At 41.6% G+C, this 27,095-nt stretch overlaps 1 protein-coding gene across 1 annotated transcript in view; it reads right to left on the reverse strand.

Moving 5' to 3' along the window:
- comp (cartilage oligomeric matrix protein) overlaps positions 1-22,535 on the reverse strand; it is a 77,959-nt gene extending 55,424 nt beyond the window's left edge. Inside the window, exons 1-4 of the mRNA XM_034180056.1 lie at positions 22,451-22,535; positions 5,096-5,169; positions 2,937-2,988; positions 2,617-2,765 (exon numbers count right to left, since the gene is read on the reverse strand). Of these exons, the coding sequence (XP_034035947.1) occupies positions 2,617-2,765; positions 2,937-2,988; positions 5,096-5,169; positions 22,451-22,517 (342 nt within the window). The 5' untranslated portion in view covers positions 22,518-22,535. The remainder of the gene's footprint in view (positions 1-2,616; positions 2,766-2,936; positions 2,989-5,095; positions 5,170-22,450) is intronic.
- Positions 22,536-27,095: the final 4,560 nt, after the last annotated feature.

Here is a 27,095-nt window from a genome sequence, read left to right on the forward strand (position 1 = left end):
TATCGTTTGGGTCACTGCACTCTTGCTGAGGTGTCTTATCTGCTCAGACGGCGCAACTTGTAACTGTCAGCGTCTTCACTTCTCTTGTTATCATGCAAAGGCATAAAAACAAGATACTGACGTGGTGACTCACCAAATTGAATAATCAATCCAACGTCCTGTTTTTGTGTGTTCCAGTTTGAACTAGCTACATTGTCTGACATAACACCAGTACTTTTCTGATCACGCGCCAATCATGCGATATGAGAAGACCACCCCTCTGTCACTGTGCAAGCAATAGGAACCAGTTATGAGAACAAATCCACCCATTGTAATGGGGAGAAGACTCCAACTCTCGATAAAACATCACTGTACCTGTGTTCAGTGTTCTTTTCTGAACCAGTTCCTGTGTGAGCTACATTCAGTAAGAACCCAGATCTGTCTGATTTTACATGATATTTAAATTAATTGTCTTTCCTGTATTTAAAGCATTCTTCTCCAAGTTTTTAGTGAGGATAGTTCCACTGAAGAGCCGGGTCTTAGCATGTGGGATCATTTCTTCTTGAGTTGAATGTGCTTGAGTTGATTCTCTAGTCTGGAGTTAAAACCAGTGTAATGTCAGCTGTTTGTTAATGAGTAGCTTGTTGACAAGTGGCTACAATTCCACTGTATTTCGAATCAGGTGCATTTATCCTCAGGTTAGGTCAGACTGGATTTAATTAATCTAGGATTTTTTTAGAATGTGTAGTAAATCCTTTTGGCTGCTCCATTGTTTGCACTCATGGTCACCACAGCAAATCCAAAGTGGATCTGCATGTTCAATTGGCACAAGTTTTATGCCAGATGCCCTTCCTTCCAATTCCACATTACATGGAGAAATGTGGCAGGGGTGGGGTTTGAATCAGGAACCTTCCGCACTGAATCCAAGTGTACTAGCCACTTGTCCACCACCCCTGACTATTTTTTGAACACATATGGCAATTAAATTTAAAAAGTTTCGATATTTATCCTGTGAAATATCAGAAAGCAGACCAAAGTGGAACCTTTTGTCCTTCCGAAACTGGTTGCCGTTTCCAGAAGTGTGTAGTGCCCGAGCAGATTCAGAACAAGACTATGATCTGTTGTCTCAGCTGTCTGGTGACCTTACAGATCAGTTTCTCTTAAATGGTTTAGGATTTCAGTTTAATTTCTCTAAAATATGCAAAATATCTTCACATTTTAACTGGTGTGTGTGTGTGTGTGTGTGTGTGTGTGTGTGTGTGTGTGTGTGTGTGTGTGTGTGTGTGTGTGTGTGTGTGTGTGTGTGTGTGTGTGTGTGTGTGTGTGAGTGAGAGAGTTGGTGCCTTCCCGGTCCTGCCTCCCTGTGTGGTTGGCCTTCCTTCATTGTCTTAGATATGTCTTTGTCTTGGTGGTGTCTGTTTCCCTTCCTCTGTCTAAGATTCATGGTCACGTTCCCTGATGTCTGTCAGTCAGCTTTGGGTAACTCCCTGGTGTGTGTGATCTGTTCCTTTTCCTTTCTCTTTCTGCCAGCTGTGTGTGATAGCTCTGACTTGTTTCTCTGTTCTCCGTGTCCAAGTGTCCCTGCCCTTGTGATCATGTTTTATTTTGGCCCTGTTTTGCTCTGTCCATTTATGTTACAGGCGATAATTGTTCTTGTGTGCCGTTATTAGTGTCTGTTATTTGAGATGTTTTCTGTTATTGTTATTTCTTGAGAGTATTAGTTCAGGTTTGTCATGTTTTGGTTGTGGTTTTACATGGATTTATTTCCACATTAGTTTTTCTAGGTTTGCACTTGGATTATGTTTGTTTTTGTTACTTCATCTGTTACATTAATGTTATTTTTATGCTTTATCTTTCATTCTAGAGTGGGATTTCATTTCAGACACTTTACGTTCTGTTAGATCTTATATGCTTTCAGGCTTCCTCACTTTCCTTTGTGTTCGCACCTGTCAATGAGTTAGTTATTTAAACCCTCACCAGTTCTTGTTTCTTTGCTGATTGTTTCTCTTAGTCTCTCCGATCCTTGTGGCTTCACTGGTAATTTTCCTAGTGAGTATTTTGTGGTCTTTCTCCCGAGTGATTCATGTCTGTGATTATCTCTGTTTTTCAATGTGTGGGTTTTTATCACATGTTGGAATTGGTTCTCATCTGACTATTTGTGAAGCAAACGTACATTAACAGTACTTCCCTTGTAAATTGTGCAACGTCTTTGTGCACTTTTGGGTGTCTTGTAAAGCAGTAGAATTCTAATAGGGTCTAAATTCCACCATTGCTCAGAACCATTTCCTGGTTTGGATGAGGGTTCTGTGGATCATTTGAGCTGAATTCCAACTTTGATTTATTTGGTTGCCAGTTCTTATGAAGCATGTGGTGATCATTTGAACCTGTTTAAATGATCATTTTGTAGAAGGAAAGACAGTGTGTTGAACAATAGGCAGATTGTATCGATCCTGCCCTTGAAACTAGTTATACATTTGGCTAAATATATCAGTTTTCTGCTCTAAGTGTTGAGAGAGGGGCAGATTTGTACTTTGCATGCTCATAGTGATTGGCCAATTTGTGCTCTAAGCGAGTGAACCCAGCCTCCAATCTAAAAACTGGACGCCAGTGCTGAAGGTCACGTGGCTGCATATATACCTCATCTACATCAGTGCAGTAGGTTCCGTTTCCTTCCATTCCATGAGGACAGGGCCCACACATTGCACCCTGAGGTGTCTTGATGCACTGCACCCCTGGGTAGCAAGGGTTGGGCACACATAAAGGTCGAGGCTGGATTGCTCCCATCCCTGAGCAGTCAAACACAATGAAGGGCCTCAATACATGTTTCAGATTTCAGGTCTGCTGTCTGTTATGAAGCTCTGATGTCAACTTTGTGTGATGAAGGCTTTTTTTAAGATAGGAAAATGCATTTAGGTGTTTACAGTTGAGACGTGTGTCTGTTCTGCTGTTTCACTCACCACAGGCTTCACACTCCATCACTGTGTTCTTCAAGAAAACAATCTCTCTAATCTGGAAAATAGAATTGATGGATAATTTTTTTTAATTATTTGAAATTTTCAAACCTCTATGTAGAATGCTGGTCCAAATGTATTTGGAGCTTACACACACACACACACACACATATATATATAAAACCAGTTGTGGGCACAGTACCGCTAACCGCTGATTATCAAAGATAGCTGTTTCGTAAGCAGAGTAGCTTTTCAGCTAACTTTGAAAACCATCAGCGGACCAACTGGCTTCCACTAAATTTAGTTCCGCTAACTTTCAGTCCGCTTACATTTTTTACTGGCAAAGTAAGTAAAGCTTAACGGTCAAAAACGTTTGTAAACCCTAAAATCATACATGTTGGGTCCTGTCTGCTGTGTATCAGCAATAATCAGGCCACTGTGAGAAACTCAGCCCTGCCCCAGCAGAAGGGGGTGGGCCAGCTGCTGCAAAGAAGTGTCATTTACTTTTCACACACAAACAGTGGCAGAAGACATCAAATGCAAGGCACTTTTCACTCATAGTGACAACATAACTCAGACTACACTACTAGAACAAGAAAAACACAATAAATCTATAACACTAACAACACTGCTAAACCAACATGTAGTACAATAACAATAATAAAAACCCAAACCCCGAACTCCCATAATGCATTGCAGCAGCAGCACAACAATTCAGGAATGGCTCACCCGTGTTGTATTCAATGCGACTGGTAAAATCTATACCTCATCCGTCGCATTGAGCTTCCCCACTGAGGAAAACCCATGTTAATTTTGTCTTTACATAAAAATACAGCAGTAAGTGTCTTTTCACTTGAAAAAAGTAAAGACTTGCATGTGCACACTGTTTTTAAAGCAGACACACTGTTGATTTATGCCCTGGCACTCTCTTCACTGTGCCTTCACTGTACATGCATCATTTTGGCGCTTCAGCAGCAATTCACATTTTCTGCTTAAAACTGCACTCCAGTCATCATCTATCTCAGCGACAGATATCTGAAGCTTTTGTACAATAATCATTCAGCATTATTTCTTAATAAAAGACAGGGTAGCTCTCAGAGCATGACAGGCCCAGTGTTCTGTCGAGATGAGGTCCTGTAGCGTAAATCCCATCCTTAAACTCAAAACTGGCTTATCAGTAAACGACAGTGTACCGAGTCAATACTAAAAGTAGCGGTTAGCTGTAAGTTCTGCAAATTTTTTTGCGGTTTGTTGGTTTAGCGCTATAAAAGTTAACTTTTCAGTTAGCGGATTAGCAGTTATCGAAGCAACACTCTGTGGTGCTTATTCATACTGCCATATCTGACTTACTGTCTGGATGTGTGGTGAAATAAAAACAAACAAACAAAAATCCCTGTTATCTTGCTTTAAAATCCTTGGTATCATTGTTTAAATTCCTTGTTGCTTTGTTAACAAATTTTTTAATTAAGAAAACATAAAGTCATGTTACAAGAACAAATGAATTTTTTTCACTTAGAATTTTAAGTCAACCATTTTACTCATATCTTTTGAGTTGAACCGTATGCTCGATTTTACAGTGTAATATTTGTTTGCTTGTTTGTCTGTGAGTACTCTTCAAATAAACTTCGTGTTTAAGTGAACAGCAACTGAAGCAGAAAGCCCAATTTTGTGTAATGACAATGATGAGAAAAATAATGATAATTATTAGAATTTTATTTATTTGTTTAGAAGTGGTAGAACAGGATGCTTTCATTTCTACTCCTTCAGACATGATGTGTATATGTAATTTTGTAATTTACAACTGTTATTGATTATTCTTGTATGTTTGTATTTTTTGTATCTTCTTGTCTGAATAAAGACAAAGAATGTTTTAATTATTTTATATAAACTATGAGTCTATATTCATTCTTTGCTTTTAGCTCTAATATACTGTTACAGAAACAACCACAAATTTCTCAGCAAACAAATGTATGGATTTGTCTGGATAATACAGTATTTGTAGTCAGTATTTTTCATTATTTCAGCCTTTGAGTCGTCCTTTCCTTTCAGCCTTTATGTCATCTTTAGCTGAAAATACACATATTTATAACCTTGCACGGTGCCATGTGCATATAAAACAGATAGATTAAATAATCTGTGCGCATTGACAGCAAAAGTGCTTTTACCTGCTGTTTGAGTAGCTCTTTAATCTCAGCCAGTGCCAGGTTAGTTGTTTTGATCTGGCTGATAATTTCTCCATCTGAATTTGAAAAGAAATTCACAGAACACTTAAGTAATGAAATGACATTCTAATGCATTACAAGCTGTGTAAAATGTAATCATGTGACATCAGAGAAATCCTGCAACGTTTCAAACCCCCAGCCCAATTCTCTGATGCCCATAGCAGTGACTCCACAGGGAAAATTGAGTATCCATGTAAATCATACAAGTAATGAAACTCACACATACATCAGATATACTAATATGTACAGTTGTATGTAAAGGTTTGGGCACCGCTGATGATTTCCATGATTTTCCTTTATAAATCATTGGTTGTTTGGATCTGCAATTTCAGTTAAATGTATCATATAGCAGACAAGCACAGTGATATTTGAGAAGTGAAATGAAGTTTATAGGATTTACAGAAAGTGTGCAATAATTCTTTAAACAAAATTAGGCAGGTGCATAAATTTGGGCACCCCAACAGAAAAATACAACAATATTTAGAAGATCCTGCTTTTGCAGAAATAACAGCCTCTAAACGCTTCCTATAGCTTCCAATGAGAGTCTGTATTCTGGTTGAAGGTATTTTGGACCATACTCCTTTACAAAACATCTCAGGTTTTTGGTTTCTGAGCATGGGCAGCCCACTTAAAATCACACCACAGATTTTCAATAATATTCATGTCTGGGGACTGAGATGGCCATTCCAGAACATTGTACTTGTTCCTCTGCATGAATGCCTTAGTAGATTTTGAGCAGTGTTTAGGGTCATTGTCTTGTTGAAAGATCCAGCCCCGGCGCAACTTAAACTTTGTCACTGATTCTTGAACATTGTTCTCTCATTGTTGGTCTTGTTAGGAGAGACGGCATCCATCCCACTTTGGATGGAGCAGCTCTCATTTCTAGAAATCTGGCCAATTTTATTAAACCCTCCAAACCGTGACTATCCAGGGTTGGGACCAGGAAGCAGAGTTGTAGTCTTACACACCTCTCTGCAGCTTCTCTCCCCCTGCCATCCCCCCAATACCCCATCCCCGTAGAGGCGGTGCCTGCTCCCAGACCACCAATAACCAGCAAAAATATATTTAAGCATAAAAATTCAAAAAGAAAAAACAATATAGCACCTTCAACTGCACCACATACTAAAACAGTTAAATGTGGTTTATTAAACATTAGGTCTCTCCCTTCTAAGTTCTGTTAGTAAACGATATAATAATTGATCACATATTGATTTATTCTGCCTTACAGAAACCTGGTTACAGCAGGATGAATATGTTAGTTTAAATGAGTCAACACCCCCGAGTCACACTAACTGCCAGGAATGCTCGTAGCACGTGTCGAGGAGGAGGAGTAGCAGCAATCTTCCACTCCAGCTTATAATTAATCAAAGACCCAGACAGAGCTTTCATTCATCTGAAAGCTTGACTCTTAGTCTTGTTCCATCCAAATTGGACGTCCAAAAACAGTTTTTTATTTGTTATTATCTATCGTCCACCTGGTCGTTACTGTGAGTTTCTCTGTGAATTTTCAGACCTTTTGTCTGACTTAGTGCTTAGCTCAGGTAAGATAATTATAGTGGGCGATTTTAACATCCACATAGATGCTGAGAATGACAGCCTCAACACTGCATTTAATCTATTATTAGACTCAATTGGCTTTGCTCAAAATGTGAATGAGTCCACCCACCACTTTAATCATACTTTAGATCTTGTTCTGACTTATTGTATGGAAATTGAAGACTTACCAGTATTCCCTGAAAACCCCCTTCTGTCTGATCATTTCTTAATAACATTTACATTTACTTTAATGGACTACCCAGCAGTGGGGAATAAGTTTCATTACAGTAGAAGTCTTTCGGAAAGTGCTGTAACTAGGTTTAAGGTATGATTCCTTCTTTGTCATGTTCTCCAATGCCATATACCAACATAGTGCAGAGTAGCTACCTAAACTCTGTGAGTAAGATAGATTATCTCGTCAATAGTTTTACATCCTCATTGAGCACAACTTTGGATCCTGTAGCTCCTCTGAAAAAGAGAGCCTTAAATCAGAAGTGCCTGACTCCGTAGTATAACTCATAAACTTGCAGCTTAAAGCAGATAACCCGTAAGTTGGAGAGGAAATGGCGTCTCATTAAGTTAGAAGATCTTCACTTAGCCTGGAAAAAGAGTCTGTTGCTCTATAAAAAATCCCTCCGTAAAGCTAGGACATCTTACTACTCTGCTTTCAGTGATGCTGGTATTTGGTTAGACTCTTTCTCTCCGATTGTTCTGAGTTATTTCATAGTTACTTCCTCCAAATCATCAACATGTCTATTAGACCCCATTCCAACCAGGCTGCTCAAGGAAGCCCTACCATTAATTAATGCTTTGATCTTAAATATGATCAGTCTATTAGTTGGCTATGTACCACAGGCTTTTAAGGTGGCAGTAATTCAACCATTACTTAAAAAGCCATCACTTGACCCAGCTATCTTAGCTAATCATAGGCCAATCTCCACCTTCCTTTTCTCTCAAAATTCTTGAAAGGGTAGTTGTAAACAGCTAACTGATCATCTGCAGAGGAATGGTCTATTTGAAGAGTTTCAGTCAGGTTTAGAATTCATCATAGTACAGAAACAGCATTAGTGAAGGTTACAAATGATCTTATGGCCTCAGACAGTGGACTCATCTCTGTGCTTGTCCTGTTAGACCTCAGTGCTGCTTTTGATACTGTTGACCATAAAATTTTATTACAGAGATTAGAGCATGCCATAGGTATTAAAGCCATTGCGCTGCGGTGGTTTGACTCATATTTATCTAATAGATTACAATTTGTTCATGTAAATGGGGAATCTTCTTCACAGACTAAAGTTAATTATGGAGTTCCACAAGGTTCTGTGCTAGGACCAATTTTATTCACTTTATACATGCTTCCCTTAGGCAGTATTATTAGAAAGCATTGCTTAAATTTTCATTGTTATGCAGATGATACCCAGCTTTATCTATCCATGAAGCCAGAGGACACACACCAATTAGCTAAACTGCAGGATTGTCTTACAGACATAAAGACATGGATGACCTCTAATTTCCTGCTTTTAAATTCAGGTAAAACTGAAGTTATTGTACTTGGCCCCACAAATCTTAGAAACATGGTGTCTAACCAGATCCTTACTCTGGATGGCATTACCCTGACCTCTAGTAATACTGTGAGAAATCCTGGAGTCATTTTTGATCAGGATATGTCCTTCAATGCGCATATTAAGCAAATATGTAGGACTGCTTTTTTGCATTTGCGCAATATCTCTAAAATTAGAAAGGTCTTGTCTCAGAGTGATGCTGAAAAACTAATTCATGCATTTATTTCCTCTAGGCTGGACTATTGTAATTCATATTATCAGGTTGTCCTAAAAGTTCCCTGAAAAGCCTTCAGTTAATTCAAAATGCTGCAGCTAGAGTGCTGACAGGGACTAGAAGGAGAGAGCATATTTCACCCATATTGGCCTCTCTTCATTGGCTTCCTGTTAATTCTACAATAGAATTTAAAATTCTTATTCTTACTTATAAGGTTTTGAATAATCAGGTCCCATCTTATCTTAGGGACCTCTTAGTACCATATCACCCCAATAGAGCGCTTCGTTCTCAGACTGCAGGCTTACTTGTAGTTCCTAGGGTTTTTAAGAGTAGAATGGGAGGCAGAGCCTTCAGCTTTCAGGCTCATCTCCTGTGGAACCAGCTCCCAATTCGGATCAGGGAGACAGACACCCTCTCTACTTTTATGATTAGGCTTAAAACTTTCCCTGTTGCTACAGCTTATAGTTAGGGCTGGATCAGGTGACCCTGAACCATCCCTTAGTTATGCTGCTATAGACTTAGACTGCTGGGGGGTTCCCATGATGCACTGAGTTTTTCCTTCTCTTTTTGCTCTGTATGCACCACTCTGCATTGAATCATTAGTGATTGATCTTTGCTCTCTTCCACAGCATGTCTTTTTCCTGATTCGCTTCCTCAGCCCCAACCAGTCCCAGCAGAAGACTGCCCCTCCCTGAGCCTGGTTCTGCTGGAGGTTTCTTCCTGTTAAAAGGGAGTTTTTCCTTCCCACTGTCGCCAAGTGCTTGCTCACAGGGGGTCGTTTTTGATCGTTGGGGTTTTTCTGTAATTATTGTATGCCTTTTGCCTTACAATATAGAGTGCCTGGGGGCAACTGTTTGTTGTGATTTGGCGCTATATAAATAAAATTGATTTGATTTGAAGAATCTGCTGATATTGACTGGAATCCATGTGACCCTCAACTTTAGCAATATTCCCAGTTCCTGCACTGGCCACACAGCACACAGCATGATGGAACCACCTCCAAATTTTACTGTAGGTAGCAAGGGTTTTTCTTGAATGCTGTGTTCTTTTTCTGCCATACATGTTATGTTCAAATAACTCAATTTTAGTTTCATCAGTCCACAGCACCTTATTCCAAAATGAAGCTGGCTTGTCCAAATGTGCTTCAAAATACCTTAAGTGACTCTGTGGCGTGTATGCAGCATCTCCTTGTGCAAAGTACGCTGTATAGTTGAACGATGCAGAGAGACGCTATCTGCAGCAAGATCATGTTGTAGGTCTTTGGAGAAGGTCTATGGGATGACTATGACTGTTCTTACCATCCTTCACTTCAGCTTATCTGAGATTTTTCTTGGCCTGTGACTTTGGGCCTTAACTAGTACTGTGCCTGTGGTCTTCCATTTCCTCACTATGTATCTCACAGTGGAAACTGACAGCTGAAATAGTTGAGATACAGTTGTATGCAAATGTTTGGGCCCCCTGATATTTTTCATGATTTTCAGCTTCATTAGGTCAGTGGTTAATGAGAAGATGATGTTAAAATGACAACTGGAGAGAAGTGTGCATGATCAGAAGAGAATGGGCAGACTGGTTGAATGGGTGACTGCATGATGCCATCATGTCAATATGGCCAACATCTCTGAGGAATTTCCCAAAACTTTCTTGAATCTGTGTCACAAAGGGAGTTATGAAGGCAAAAGGGGGTCCAACCTGGTACCAGCAAGGTATACCTAATAAAGTGGTGGGTGAGTCTTGGAAATAATTATGATGGTCCAGAGGTTAAAGCTGTGAATGGGAAACCAAAGGATGCTCAATTCAATTCCTTGTTAGACGAAAATCACCAAGTACCAAGTTTGTATACACAGTTTATATAATAATAACAAAAAAAACCTCCACAACTTTATACTTCATCTGTCCCCCTGTGGACACTCTGCTGGCTGAACCTCTGAGTGTACGCTTACTGGAATCCAAATATGATATGTGGGAAGATACAGCACATATTTCTCTCCAACAAATGTCCATACCTCACATCATCCACTGCTACAAAGTTCAAGACCTGACATTCCTCTTTTACCTCAGGCCTCATTTCTGGTCACTGCCCACGCATTCACTGGTGCAGAGTAAATAGTTGAATCTGTTTCATACGGTTGCTGCAAAATTGATTTTCCAGATATGGAAAAACAAAAGCGCAAAAATGTTCTGGAAGATACATTTTCAAGCCCGTGTGTTTACAGCAACTAAACTCCATGAGCAACCTCGTGTTTCTGTACAAGGTTTGAATTGTGTTTGGAAATTTACTGTGGCTGATTCTGCTCATTTAACCGTCTGTAAAACCGTCCAGTGACAATGCTATAAAAAAAATCAGACATGCTAAAGGGATTAAATAAACTAAAAGCACTCACACTCAGAGCAATTCTCTCTGGAGGAGCTCATCAGTTCGGTTTGGGACACATCTGGATTGTGGTGTCACCAAAATAGCAAGAAGGTTGCTCTGTCCTCCTCCGGAGACCCTCAGCAAAACTTTTTATTTATAAAAGTCTTCATTGCAGGTCGCAGTTGGAATTTTGGCAACAATTTAAGAGTTCTGATTAGTTTACTGTATTTTCATTTTGTGAGTCTTCCAGTTATGGATTTCTTCTGCTTGCAGCTTGATGCGGAGGTCAGATCAGGTGTTGCACTTACCGTTTGGCAATACATTGTATCTTATGACCTCCACATCCGCTCATCAATCACTCGACCACTGCTGCTGTTCTCGAGGAGCAGTACAAAGAGAGAAATGTGAGCGTGAAGAACAGGAAACATGTTCTTCCCATCAGCTCTGTTACTGAATAAATTCCAGAGCCGAAGGCCAAAGATAGCGGGAATAAATCACTCACAGCGCTGATAGAAAGGTAAACCAGCGCCAAGTGCAACAGCAGGAAACGTGCAAGTTTTTATGCTCACAGTCAGAATATATAACACTGCTTGTCTCCAGTCCCTCAATAAATATAGAGTATCGCAATACGAGGTCTGTTAGAAAGTATCCGACCTTTTTATTTTTTTCAAAACTATATGGATTTGAATCACGTTGTGATTGCAACAGCCAAGCTTGAACCTTCGTGCGCATGCGTGAGTTTTTTCACGCCTGTCGGTTGCGTCATTCGCTTGTGAGCAGGCTTTGTGTGAGCACTGGCCACCCCTCTCATCGCTTTTTTATTGCGAATAAATGTCTGAACGATTTGTAGCTTTGCTGCATCAATTTTTTTCCAGAAAACTGAGAGACCTCCAGGTGGACACCGTTCGGAAAATTAATATGGCTTTCAGGGACGATTTTGTGGGGATTACACAGATTAAGGAGTGTTACTGCCGCTTTAAGGACGGCCCACAGCATCTGAGAGTGCGCTGCACTCCGAGCGCCGATGACAGGCTCAAACCCCACTGAAACAACCAGATCATTTCCAACGTGAAGGCTTGTTGATCCGGGACGTCGTCTGACTTTCACAAAAAGGCAGGAGACGTGGACATCAGCACTTTTTCGGCACATTCCACTGTTACAGGAGTTTTTTTTCATGAAACCACCTCCGTGTTGGTCTCACAGGACGGCTTTGAGATGGCTTTCAGACGGCTGTCGGTGGGTTTTTCGTCTGTTGTGACTAACTCGAGAAATTTTGGATGAGCCTGGACATGCCAGAAACTGTCCTGAGAGGCTTCATCACGGCGTTGCTTTGCACCATGCGGCTCCACCACGACGCGCGGAACTCCTCAGCACATCTGTCTCAATGTGCCGGAAAAGTGCTGAAGTTCACGACTTTTGTGAAAGTCAGACGATTGTCCCAGATCAACAAAGCCTTCACGTTGGAATGATCTGGTTGTTCAGCGGGGTGTGAGCCTGTTGAATCGGCGCTCGGAGCGCGGCGCGCTCTCAGACGCTGTGGGCGGTCTTTACAGTGGCAATAACACTCCTTAATCTGTGTAATGAATGGGCCAATGTTCAAGTTTCATGCCAGAGCTGGCACAGGGAGCTGTGGCCTGAGTTCTTAGGTGCTCAGGGTCAACAGCTCCCCACCCGTTACCATAGACAGTGCCATTGGAGAGCTGCTTCCACCTCCAGAGGCGTCGGACGGTTTGCCAGAATTTCTTTGAGGCCCCAACGATAGTCCTCCTCCCTGGCCTCCCCGAACTCATCCCAGACCAGAGTTTTTGCCTCTGCGACCCTGCACGGGGCTGCAGCACACTTGGCCTGCCGGTAACCTGTCAGCTGCCTCGGGGTCCCATTTACCAACAACGACAAGTAGGACTCCTTCAGCTTGACGGCATCCCTTACTTCCAGCGTCCACCCCTGTTCCGGGATTGCCACCACGACAGGCCCCAGAGACCTTGTGATGACAGCTACGAGCGGCCGCATCGAACACATGGTCCACTCGGATCCATGTCTCCAAACCTCCCCCGGGATCTGGGAGAAGCTCTCCCGGAGGTGGGAATTGAAGACCTTGCTGACACAAGGTTCCACAGTGTTCCCAGCAGACCCTCATGGATACGTTTGGGCCTGCCAGGTCGACCGGCTTCCCTCCCCTCCCAGCAGATCCAAATCACCACAATGTGGGTGATCGGTCGACAGCTCTGCCCCCTCTCTTCACTCGAGTGTCCGAGACACGTGGCCGAAGGTCAGATGATACAACTACAAAGTCGATCATCGACCTCCAGGTCAGGGTGTCCTGGTGCCACATGCACTTATGGACACGTGTGCTCGAACATGGTGTTCGAGATGGACAAACTGTGGCTAGCACAGAAGTCCAACAACTGAACACCACTCGGGTTCAGATCGGGGAGGCCGTGCTTCCCGATCACCCCCCCCTCCAGGTCTCACTGTCGCTGCCAACGTGGACGTTGAAATCCCCCAGGAGAACAATGGAGTCCCCCAGTTGGAGCACTATCTAGTTCCCCTCCCAGGGACTCAAGAAGGTCAGGTACTCTGCACTGCCGCTCGGCCCGTAGGCCGAGGACAACAGTGAGAGACCTGTCCCCAACCCCGGATGGCGTAGGGACGCACCCTCTCGTTCATCGGCGTGAACTCCAACACATGGCAACTGAGCTGGAGCGCAATAAACAAGGCTACCCCAGCTCTCCGCCTCTCCCCGTGGGCAACGCCCAGAAAAGGGGACGAGCCCCAGCCCCTCTCCAGGAGTTGGGTACCAGAGCCCCAAGCTGTGCATGGAGGTGAGCCCGACTATCTCTAGTTGGTATCTTTCAACGTCCCGCACAAAAATCAGGCTCCTTCTCCCCCAGCAAGGTGACGTTCTACGTCACAACAGCCAGGAGCTGTGTGCACGGACGGGCCGCCGGGCCACCCGCCTTTGACTGCCACCCAAAACCTTTCTGCACCCGACCCCCATGGCCCCCTCTGCAGGTGGTGAACCCTCAGGAGGGCAGGCCCATGTCGCTCTTGGGGCAGAGCCCGGGCCGAGCTCCGTTACTAAGGGCAGTTCAGAAGCTCCCTTGACCAGTACAAGGACATACAACGGTTGACCAAAATCAGTGAATACTGGGGTTGAGCTGGTTACTCGTCTGAAACAAGTATCTGGTACGGAATACAAGCCTTTTTGAGGAGCACGAGCATGATCTGTGTAAAACTCATCAATATCTGTGCTTGTGCTGAAGGAAAATCCTGATTGGCTAACTGACTGTCTTCACACTCTGTGATTGACCAGTTACACACAGCGCCTGCCCCTCCCTACACAGACACTTCTCTGCAGCTTCTCACACACACACAGACAGGATCTGCTCTCTCTGTGCTTGGCTTGACTCTAGCTCACACTGCTGTGTCAGTACTCCTTAATTTTTCTTCAAGTCGCCTCTGTTTTGCTTTGTATGGTATTTAAAGTTACTTGGTGAACTTGAGTCGTAACGTCTGCGGTGCATTTGACAAGACAGAGCTGAAACCGGCTCGTGTTGTGTTGGTTCACTGCCTCCACCCCGGTCGGGTTTTTTTTTTAACCGTTTGGTTGCTGGCTAGTGATATAAAGTCAGTTGGAAAACTTTGCTCAAACTGACTGCAGTGCTTTTGAGAAGAATACCTGTGAACAAGGCTGACATATTATTTCCCTGTTTGCCATCACTGGATGTTTGCATGAATCACCAAGTTCACACAGATCATTAAAAAATAAACGGTCTTAGAACAACCTCTCTCTCTCCCTCTCACTAAGCCACACACACATGCACACAGACACACACGCACAGACACGTTAATCAAATGCAAGAACGTTCGGTAGAAAAATAAATAAATAAATGGAGAAAAAAAAATCACAGTTTGATCATAAAATTTAAAAAATAATAATAATAAAAGAAGTTGTGTTGAGTATGACAACTCTTGTTCATGATACTTAGTAGTTCATAATTTCCTACTACATTGAATGTCAATTCTGAGGCTGGTTCTGTTATTCATTCATACATTAAGAATATTCTGAGTTTATAAAAATGTTCTGACTTTATAAAAAACTTGTTCTGTCAAATAGTTCCTTTAATTTTGTGATCAAAAACATTTGAATGTCAATTCTGAGGCTCTTCTGTAAATATTCATTCATGCACTTAAGAATATTCATGTTCTGAGTTCATAAAATCTCAATTTGAGGCTGTTCTGTCAATAGTTTTGAAATAAATAATAAATATAGCAAACTTCTGATCAATCCATATCAATTTCAGACTTAAAATATTGTACAATTTTTTTGTTAAACCACACCCACATCCAGTTTAGGCCCCCGCCCCCTCCGAGTACAAATACAGATCATTTAGATGGTTGAACAGATACAGATGGTGTACTCGCTCATCCCTAATGACTACTAAAGTAACAAACTAACACATGGCTGAAGTCTAAAAGATAATAAATATAACAAAGTAACCTACACTTCCATGATACTAGACAGAACAAGCAATCTTACAAGAGGAACAACTCAGTAAATTTTAATGGTGATCAGGATGGCCACAGAAAAAAAACTGCAGTGTTAAAATTCAGTGTGAAACTCTTCAGAGTTGATTTTAACTGTTAACTGTTTTAACTGCTTCTCGGATTTCATCAGCGTTGACTCAACTCTGTATTCATTAAACTGTGCATAGTAAAATAGACTCAGTGAGTATATTTGCTCATACACCAAATAGTGTTACAACAACTCCATGAGCATGTTAAATCATCTTTGTCATAGTGTTACAGTGCATCTGGGAATTCTGCTTTCAACACCCCACAATGACAACATGAAAAAAATTAAGAAATCACATGAACCTAAGTATTCACACCCTTTGCTTAATACTTTGTTGATGCATCTTTGGCAGATATTACAGTCTCAAGTCTTCTTGAATATGATGCCAAGGTTCAACTCATACCTCTCTGACAGATCCCATTACATCGCCATAAACCACCAAAAATCCTCTACTGCCCCTGTCCTACATGGAGGTCCACAAGGTTCAGTTCTTGGCCCCGTTCTCTTCATCCTCTATGTGCTCCAACTTAGAGGATGCCTCATCATCCACCGCCATGGACTCAACTTCCACTGTTACGCCGATGACACTCAACTTTACATAAACACCAAAACCATCATTCCTGCAATCCTTTCCACCCTCACCAGCTGCATCACTGACATTAAAACCTGGATGAGTCAAAACTTCCTCAAACTCAACAGCAATAAAACGGAAATCATCATCTTCGGCCCAAAATCCATCCTCCACACCTCCCAGAATTTCTCACTCTCCATCGATGGTTACTCTGTTTCCCCCTCTCCTTTGGTCAGAAACCTTGGAATCTACATGGACTCTGCACTCTCATTCAAGTCACACATAAACCACATCACCAAAACATTTTTTTTCCACCTCCTCAACATAGCACGCCTTCAACCCACCCTTTCACCCCAGCTGCTGAAACACTAATTCATGCTTTTATCACCTCCAGACTCGACTACTGCAATAGCATCCTGTATGGCCTCCCCTCAAATGTTCTTCAAAAACTGCAATATGTAAAACTCTGCTGCCCGACTGCTTACCCGCTCCCCCCCCAGAGAACACATCACCCCCATCCTCTGTCAACTCCACTGGCTTCCCATAAAACAGCGTATATACTTCAAGATTCTCCTCATCACTTACAAAGCCCTAAATAACCTTGCTCCCCTGTATCTCGACGATCTCTTACACCGCCACTCTCCTCCTCGCCGTTTACGCTCCTCGGATGCCAACCTCCTTACCCCACCATCAAGACCAAGTACCGCACCCTGGGTGACAGAGCCTTCTCCATCGCCGCCCCCACCCTCTGGAACTCCCTTCCCCTGGCCATCCGAGAGTCTGACTCACTGCCATCCTTCAAACGCTATCTCAAGACTCACCTTTTCCAGACTACGTATAACACCTAAGGCTTGCTTCTCCAGTTCCATCAACCACCATCATCTCCTCCCTCCGGATCTGTTGTTGTTGTTACCCTTTGTTGTTTTATTGTACTGTTGTTTCTTCCTAGCTCTGTCTTGCCTATCCTTATATTGTGTGTTTGTACTGTCTACATGTTTTTACCTGTAAAGCGTCTTTGAGTGTCATGAAAAGCACTATATAAAACTTATGTATTATTATTATTATATTATTATTATTATTATTATTATTATATATTATTATTATAAAATGTTAACATAATAAAATCATAACATTAAACATAGACAAGAGAAAAACAAAACATTAATGAAAAATATTACAGTAACATATTAAGAACAGTACAGTCATAAGGAAAGTTGCCACACAGAGCCTGTCAATCCAACATTAACCGGGAAACAATTCTTAATTTTACATTTACATACATACATATTTTCAGAATGTTTGACTAGCACTGGTGATGAGATTACTCTGATTAGAATAATCACATTGGGCCTCATGTATCAATGTTGCGCAGTTGTGGCGTAAATTTACGGTGTAAACTTGAAATACACCAAAGTCACCGTGACATGTATCAAGCAGTATGCACCTGCCCATTTCTGGCGTATGCCTGACATGATCTTGATAAATGCAGCAGGTGGAAACGATTGTAATTATAATAAACACGCCCATAAATATTCAGACTCCACTTCAGACACACCATCATTTTACGACATGGAAGTTGGGAAGACGGCAATGAAAAAGAACTCCACCAATCACGACGCGTGCCAATAGAGTGTCAAAAGCAGCTGTCGTATCAATTGTTTTGTATATAATCAATAAAGTGTTACAGTGGTCCCTCATTAATCGCTGGAGTTATGTTCTAAAAAATAGCCCATAATACGCGAAACCGTGACATAGTCAGCGTTTTTTTTACAATTATTATAGTCATTTTAAGGCTGTAAAACCCCTCACTACACAGTTTATACACTTTCTCAATCAGGCATGAACATTTTCTCACTTTTCTCTCAAACACTCTCAAAGTTCAAACCTTAGTATGAAATAATACCAAACTGTTTTCAGGCCCAAACATTTGTTTGAGAAATAAAAATAGAACGTTTTCCTATAAATAATTATGATGGCATTTAGAACTAACAAATTAATTTTAACGATCAACGAACGAGGTCAGACACATAAGAAATTATTAATAGTGACTGACCAGTATTTCACAGATTGCGCCTCTGTGTCCTGACGCCGCGCCTTTTTCCACTCACATCTCGCTGCAGCAGGTGTTTGTTTCCGTGTGACAAACACAGTTATGAGTAGTTGTTGGCGCTCTTTTCTCTTCTGGGCAACAAGATTCTTATAAACAGATACGCAGAACACTGTAAAAAAAAGGCATGCAAAACTGGACTAAAACTCTGCGAGACTCCGAGGCCACGACAGGTGAACGGCGTTATAGCGAGGGACCACTGTATTCTCTTTTCACATGTCAATAATTCTTGACGTGGATATTTGCTCGCTCAATTAATAAGACACGCCTAATCTGTCAGATTTCTTTATTTTTTAAATGTATTTCTGTATTTATTTTATTGTGACAACCGAATGGAGACGACAAAACCTGGCTGCAGCACGGGAGAATTAAGGGAATGACGGAACTACAGTTGTTATTATCAATTTCATAGTCTAAAACGATCACACCACATGAAGTTAAGCTCAGCGCTGCTCTGGCTCCAGGCTCGAAGTCTGGAGAAAAAGGTGTGCAGCACTTTCCTTCCTGTCAGCGCTGTGGCCACGGATCATGCTCCATAACAATCCCGCAAAGGCGGGATTTGTATTGATTATTATGTAGTATAATCAGGAAAGTGTTATTTATGTAACATATGCATTGATTTGTATAATGGCACGGCACTGTTTATCATGTTGATCATCTTCATTTTTATGTGGATTCCAGCGCTGGTTCATTTTGGTGTATAATTTACGCCACCTCTCGACCTGGTGTATATTTTAAGCGCAGCGTACGCCAACGACCACATTGATAAATGCCAAGTAGCGCAGCCGTTTTGGCGTACACCTCATATACGCTCAAATATCGCCGTACGCAGTGTTGATACATGAGGCCCATTAAGTGTAAATTCATCAAATAAGTGTAAAAACTAGCTGCCTGTGAAGCAGATCTAAAAAATATTCCTCAACAGTTCTATATAACCCCTACTTGTGGCTTTTCTGTGTGGAGTTTGCAGGTTCTCCCTGTGTTTGCTTGGGTTCCATCTGGGTGCTCCGGCTTCCTGCCACATCCAAAGACATGCAGGTTGGACTGGAAACTTTAAATTGGCCGTAGGTGTGCGTGCAGGCGTGAATGTTTTGTTTGTCTATATGTGGCTCTGCGACAGATGGGTGTCCTGTCCAGGGTGTACCTTGCCCTATGCCCTATGACTGCTGGGATAGGCTCCAGCCCCTGCCAGCCTGTGACCCTTAATTGGAGTAAGCGGTTGATGATGACTGAGTGAGTGTATTTCATAAAACCAATGTCTGGAGTATTTCAATGTTATTCACTCTTAAGGTATTAAGTACAGGTGTATTATGATGGTATATATGTGTTCCTCGACATGATTTTAACAGCTGTGATTGTATCTTTTCTAGAGACCTTAAAGATGGCTCTATGTACACAATGGATACCATAAGTCAACACTGGCCTAACTGCCGTGTTCCAGACTAAGCAACCGTGTCTGAAGTGCAGTCTCTCTTCTAAAGTTCGACACCCTGTAGGGCATAAATGCACCTCTGCATGTCTGCACCCAGTTATCAACATGGCTACCTGGCTTGGACATTGATAAAGTTACTCCAAGATATTTAACATCGGTTTGGATAAAGGAAACATCATTAATATACCATATATATTGCGGTGAGAGAGTACATTTAGAAAATCTAACAATCAGTGGCAGCGCCAGGAAATTTTTGTTGTGGGGGGCTGAGGGGAGCTGTGGTAAAAGTTGGAGGGGCTCCACAAAATGTCATCGAAATTAACAATATATAGTAAATTGTTTCTGTGTAGGCTCTCAGTTGTCCAGGTGGTTTCCATAGTAGAGAAGCTTGAATCTTCGAATGGACTGGGTTGCTTGACATGAGGATGTTTCGCTTCAAATCGCAGAAGCTTCCTCAGCTAAATTCTTGCTCTGGTAGTCTGACTTCTGTCTTGACTCTTGTAGCGTTGCTTTGCACCATGCGGCACCGCCGCGATGCGTGGAATTCCTCCGCTCCTCTTTCCATGACAAAAACTCCTGTAACAGTGGAATGTGCTGTTCATTTCCAAACTGGACGCTGTGTTTTATCCGGGACGTCGTCTGACTAGCACAGGAATTGTGGAAGGCATGGACATCAGCACTTTTTCGGCACATTTAAACAGATGTGCAGAGGAATTCCGCGCGTCGCGGCGGTGCCGCATGGCGCAAAGCAAAGCCATGATGAAGCCTCACAGGACATGTTCTGTCATGTCCAGGCTCACAATTTCTCGGATAGTCACACGACTGAAAAGCCACCAAATGCCATCTGAAAGCCACCTCAAAGCCATCCGGTGAGACCAACATGGAGGTGGTTTTGTGCTGCGCCATGAACGGCTCCGTGGCGCATCCCCCCGCTTCTCTTTCATGAAAAAAACTCCTGTAACAGTGGAATGTGCCGAAAAAGTACTGATGTCCACGTCTCCTGCCATTTTTGTGTAACTCAGACGATGTCCCGGATCAACAAAGCCTTCATGTTGGAAATGATCTGGTTGTTTCAGCCTGTCATTCGGTGCTCAGAGTGCGGCGCGCTCTCAGCAGCTGTGTGGTCTTTAAACCATCTGGAGCACTCCTTAATCTGTGTAATACCCATAAAATCGTCCCTGAAAGCCATCTGAATTTTCCGTATGGTGTCCACCTGGAGGTCTCTCACAGTTTCTGGAAAAAATTGATGCAGCAAAGCTCCAAATCGTTCAGACATTTATTTGCAATAAAAATCCGACGAGGGGTGGACCACTGTTCACACAAAGCCTGCTCACAGGCGAATGATGGAACCGACATGCGTGAAAAAACTCACGCATGTGCATGAAGGTTCAAGCTTGACTGATGCAATCACACGTGATTCAAATCCATATGGTTTTTGAAAAAAAATAAAAGGTCGGATACTTTTCTAACAGACCTCGTATATCTCATCTAAATCAATTCTAAAATTTACCAGTAGTAAAATTATAAAGATAAGTGAAGTTTTAAGAGTGGCCGTAATAAATATTTAGGAAACCTAAATTTTTGGAGTATGGAGTTAAATTTGTCTCATTAATATTTGCAAATGCACAGAGGGTGATTTACAAATATCCTTTGATTTGTACACGTGCTTTGTGATCCACAAACACAAATTTCTGATTTGTAACTTGTGTGGGTTTTTACAAATAAATGTTTATTTGCAAAACTGAAAATTCTGTTTGTGAAGGGTGATTCAGCATTGGTGGATCACCGAACACATTCATCACTTTGCTTAGTTACGCAATATTGAGACATTCTCAGCGCAAAACTGCAGTTGAGATCCACAAATATGTCAGTCGTTATTCACATTATTGGCAGAGTTATTGGGGGGCGTAAGGGTCACAGGGATGAATATTTACCATGGATTTATTTAAACAACTTATTTTGTAGAACTCAACACATTATATAACTAATTAACTCAAACATTTAAAGTTTTTGTACTTAAAATAAGATGTTCAAACTTTTTTGAGTTTTATCGTTTGACTTATTTGTTACTTGAGATTTATTATTTGAAATATTTAAAATAATGTTGTTTCTGTACAGTCAACTTGGTTGGTATTAATTAAATCAAATTTAATGAGCATGTAATGCCTGAAAAATTTTAGTGTGTTGTTATGAAGCACGGAAGTGGGACCTGGGCATTGAGTCCAGGATCTTCTGGTTGATGAACATATTTTTCAATCTTGTTTTCCGTAAAGGTTAACACGTCTGACACAGAGCGACTCTTAATCTAAAAGATTGTTAGATGTTCACTTTCTTTCTTTGATTTACTGAGACAGACACATGTGTTGGAACAAGAAAAGTAATATTATGCATGAGTTCATGGGAGGAAGCACAGCTTTTGGACAGTGATGCCAATAATAAAGCCTGCTTTTCAGAAACTGGAAGATTGGTGGATCAATCCCCAAGGACTCCTGTATGTCAGAGTGTCCTTGAAAAAGATATTAAATCCTGGCATGCTCAAGTCCCAACTCCATTAATGAACACCTGTGGTTCTGCTTCGAGTATTCTTCGAATGTGTTCATTGTACTTAAAATTGTTCTAATAACTTGAATATTGTAAGTTGAAACAACTCAAAATATATAAACTAATTTAATCAGTATTTTCAATTTAGCTGCAATCACAAGATATACTCGTATGTAAAACTAACTTCAAACATTTAAAGTTGTTTTATTACACAAACTTGCAAAATTAATGCAGTGTTACCTCAATATTTTTGCATTCTGACATCTTATTTTGGTTTACAGTGAAGTGATGATATTCAAAAGTGTCACCTGCACACATTCCATCACATTTCATGTTTCTTTTTTTTAACTTCCCCAACCTGAAGCACAAACGATGAGTACCTGACATGAACCTGAAGGTTTTGTCTCACCTCTCTGGCCTGCAGCAGTGTGTCTCTCCGTGCAGAGCCCACAGATCAGCAGCAGAATCCACAGCATGCTTCAGTCTGTGCTGCACACAGCAGAAATGTAGCAGTGAGGTATTTGGAGTCTTTCCTCCCCTGCTTTGCTTTTTATACCCCCAACCCCACCCCCTCACCCACTTTATTGATTGCATCTCCATCCCTGACCATGAAGCTTCTCTGTTTTCTGTAAACCGTTTACAAACTCCAAGTAGCGAGAAAAATGGGTTTGAGTGCACAACAGGTTACAAAGTCTTACATTAAACCAAGCAGCGGTTTATCTGTTTGACACTGAAATTATAACTCTTGATTTAAGGGAAAATGTAAACCTAAAGTTAAGTCTGCCCTAAAACTAAGGAGATAACTTTTAAGATTAGGCTTAAAACTTTCATTTTTGCTACAGCTTATAGTTAGGGCTGGATCAGGTGACCCTGAACCATCCTTAGTTATGCTGCTATAGACTTAGACTGCTGGGGGGTTCCCATGAAGCATTGAATGTTTCTTTCTCTTTTTGCTTTGTATGCACCACTCTGCATTTAATCATTAGTGATTGATCTCTGCTCCCTACCACAGCATGTCTTTTTCCTGATTCTCTCCCTCAGCCCCAACCAGTCCCAGCAGAAGACTGCCCCTCCCTGAGCCTGGTTCTGCTGGAGGTTCTTCCTGTTAAAAGGGAGTTTTTCCTTCCCACTGTCCAAGTGCTTGCTCACAGGGGGTCGTTTTGACCGTTGGGGTTTTTCCGTAATTATTGTATGGCTTTGCCTTACAATATAAAGCACCTTGGGGCAACTGCTTGTTGTGATTTGGTGCTATATAATAAAATTAATTTAATTTGATTTGATGTTCTTGGTTCCTATGAGTCCGGAACCAACCCCTAGTTCAATTTGAAATATCGATAAGTGAAGATTATCATGGCAAAAGACCCTAAGGGCCCCGTCACACTAGAGGAGGAATCTCGTGAATCACACGAACTGGTAAAGCAAACAGATTTTGAGCTGCATTCGTATGAGACAGAAATTCATACAGCTGTGTATGAATACCAAAATGGCACGAAGCCGTCTTGAATGATTCGCGCAATTTAGGTGACTACCCAGACTGCAGGTAGAATGTGAACATATACCTTACCCCCAGGACATAGGGCCACTCACATGGAAATACCCTTTGGCAAAGAGACATTCCACGTCGTTTCACGCATCTACGTCATGTTTCAGATTCAGTGATTAAACCCTTAGATCTTCAGCAAATGTATTTATAAAGAGAAACTGCATGAACTACACAACTACACAAGATTTTTTTATTTTGTAATAAGTTTATTCAATAAGGAGAAACAAATGCTAAATTATTGTTGTGTCGTCACTTAATTTTTGTTCAGCCTTTGTGACCCATCTTCATGACGTTAGATGCAAAAATGTTGAAATTGGCCTTATCCTGCAATAATAAAGAATCCTTAAAAAAAATTACTGGATCCGGATCGTGTTCTGGATCATTACCAAAATTTAATGAATTAAGTTAGGCCAAGATACACCCATGGTTTCATTGAAATCCATTGAGAATTTTTTGTGTGATCCTAATAACAAACCAACCAACAAACAAACAAACGGACACAGCCGAAAACATAACCTCCTTGGCAGAGGTAATACAAAAGACAACAAATAAAACAACATAGCACAAAACCCCACAATGCCAACACCCATGGTCAGGGTGGAAAGCAGGCGGGGAGCGTGGTAGGGCCAGCACTGTGGTCCGCTCCTTTGAAAGCCTGCTGTGTCACACTGTGGGTGTCGTGCTCGCCTCATATTAAAGATATTAAAGACTGCTCTTAACCACCTGTGGCATTGAGCAGAGACAGTCGACAGGGGAAGATGATTATTATCAATTTTAAGGCACTGGCAGGATCATTTTGTCCAACACCTTCCAGCTGAGCTGCAATCATGAGCCAGGCGGATGTGTCGACAGTTGCGTGCCGCAGAGGGTTTTAGAAGTAGTGAAGAAAGGCAACACCAAGGAGCTGCACTTGTTGCTGCAGAATATGACAACATTAACTCGTTTGGCACAGAAGGACAGATAGCGCTCCACCAGTCAGTCATTGACCGGATCCTGGAGCTGGTAAAACTGCTGGTGACATTTGGCGCAGATATCTGACTGATCAACAGAGAACGGTGTAGAACATTCATCTATAGTTACACAGTTGTGCCAGATTTAAGGAAAATAAGAAATAAACAACTTTTTAAGTATCACCACCATCAACCTGTGCTCTCGAATCCAGAAGGTAGTGCTACATTTACGCAGCGCTTCCCTGTAAAAATTTCAAATAAAATAAATAAAACAGCCACGCCAACCAGTTTTCTCTGTACTGAAGTTTTCCCCTTAAGCATGTGTTAACACCGATTGTGCGCTCCTCGACAGTGGGAGGCGATCCGTGCCTATGTGTGTGTGTCAGCGTGTGTGTATTTGGAGTCCAGAGTGCAGATGGCACCCTTTTTTATCCACCATAGTCTCCTCTTCCTCAGCAGGGGCTCAGATTCTATCTGTCATCTTTTATTTTATTATCTTTTAAACTTGTTTGATGTCACAGTCAAACATGGCATGTGATGCTCAGCATCACGGTGACAGCCCAGTCAGCCGGCTTTGAGATGCATTGACTCACTGCGCAGCTCAACTGACTGGACTGATGTGCAGTGCCTGTGATCATGGTATAACATCCGGAATGAACCTGATATTACAGATCCACTGTCAGTCCACCTCATGTATCAGAGGATGTACCTGTATTATCATGTTATCATGTTTGTTAGACCCGTCCAGAGGGCCACAATGCACATCATCAGAGACATGCTGATGCAGTGCCTGTGATCGCGGTATAACGTCCAGAGTGAACAGGTAATCACACATCCATTGTCAGTCCACTTCATGTGTCAGAGGATGTACCTGTATTATCATGTTGTCGTTGCCGTTCGTATATTTTCCAGCACGAGCAACACACAAATGTGCTAGGCATGTGAATCTTATCACTGACAACGATTTGATACGCACTACTAGTGATGCTATACATGATGATACGGTGCAATACAGTTCACCTCTGTTCCCGATTTGATATGTATTTGATGGAGATTCAGTTCCTCACAATGCGATACGATGTGATTTGTTGCGATATGATGTGATTCAACATGATGCAAAGAAATTAGACCAAAAATTTAAATAGAAAATAAGAAGCTGAAATTCAGTATGGTACTATGGTATACTTCTTCTTCTTCTGATTCTACTGGAGGCAGAGGGTTTGTTTTACTCCTTGTAAGCAGCAAATTTATCAGATTCAACATTCAGGAACAGGAATCAGCTCCCTCATATGTGGAACCTGTTTCATCACACTGTCAGACCTTAAACAGTACAGTCAACAATAAGACAACATCACTCTTAATGAGTGACGTAAAGTGAGTCACTCATTGACAAAGTACCGGCCTTAGCAAAAGTAATTTGAAATACTTTCTCACCAGTTTTACTGGAGCTCGGTTTACAGTCTGTCTTAGTTAGGGGGAGGAGTTGCGGTCATGGCAATACAAACGACCTGCATCTTGTCAAGTTTCCAATCTTTTTTTTTAAATAAAAGCCAAAGTATCTCCAAACGGCTGATTTAAATGTTTTAGGTGCGTCAAAAACGTCGTCCAACCACTTGCTATGGTTCTCACGGACCTGCATGTTTGTTGCGGTAGAAATGTGCTTTCTGGGTTCCATCCTTGGTGCATTCAGTGTGCCTCTGAAAAAAAATCGATGCAAGCAGGCAGCGAGCGATGCATCACGATTTCACCCAATTCAGTCGTTGCACACTGAATGAATTGATGCACTCGCATTGCATATTTGTATCTAGATACCGATTCATTTCGATTAATCTCCACATTCCTAGAATGTGCTGACTGCTGTAGGAATGCTGTACGAGTGTGTTGGAGTACAGTTTGAATGCAGCATGATTTGCACGAATGTCATTTGAATATTAATTCATATGGCATTCATGCAGTTCGTGGTCTAATGAGATGGGGGTATAAAAGATTGACTTCTGATCAAGCAATACAGTTAGAGACTGGATTCTCCCAGTCTGAGAAAATGTCCAGAAAAGCCACAGTCGAGACTGCAACAGCTAGCTGCCTCTGCGAGGGGACTGTTAGACCTGCCCCAGTAACTGTCATTGAAAGTGACCACACTCCTGATATTCATAACTTTATGACTTAAACTAATGGTATAAAAATCTACCCTATCTATTTTTGGTACAGGGTTATAAAAATGTTGACTGGAACTGGACACTGTTTTTCTGAAAAAAAAAAAACATTTGGATGAACTGGGTAGAGAATAAGGCCACAAAAGTGACCAAAGAAAATTGTGTGGTTTGTTCACCACCCAGACCCGTCCTCATGACGATTCCTTCTGTATTCTCAGAGAATGATGCTACACCTCCACATGGCGAAAACCCAGAACTGTCACAATGTGAGTTTTATTTTATTTTACTCTTTGGTTTGCTTTATTTTTTCTCTGTTCAGTTGAGTTACTTTCTTGCATGTTTATTCTCTTGCTGTGTTTTTTCCTGCTTGGGCCTGTCTGTCCCTTTCTCTCTTGTCTGTCTCTTGGT

The sequence above is a fragment of the Thalassophryne amazonica genome, chromosome 10, assembly GCF_902500255.1.
Source record: "Thalassophryne amazonica chromosome 10, fThaAma1.1, whole genome shotgun sequence".
Classification (NCBI taxonomy): Eukaryota; Metazoa; Chordata; class Actinopteri; order Batrachoidiformes; family Batrachoididae; genus Thalassophryne; species Thalassophryne amazonica.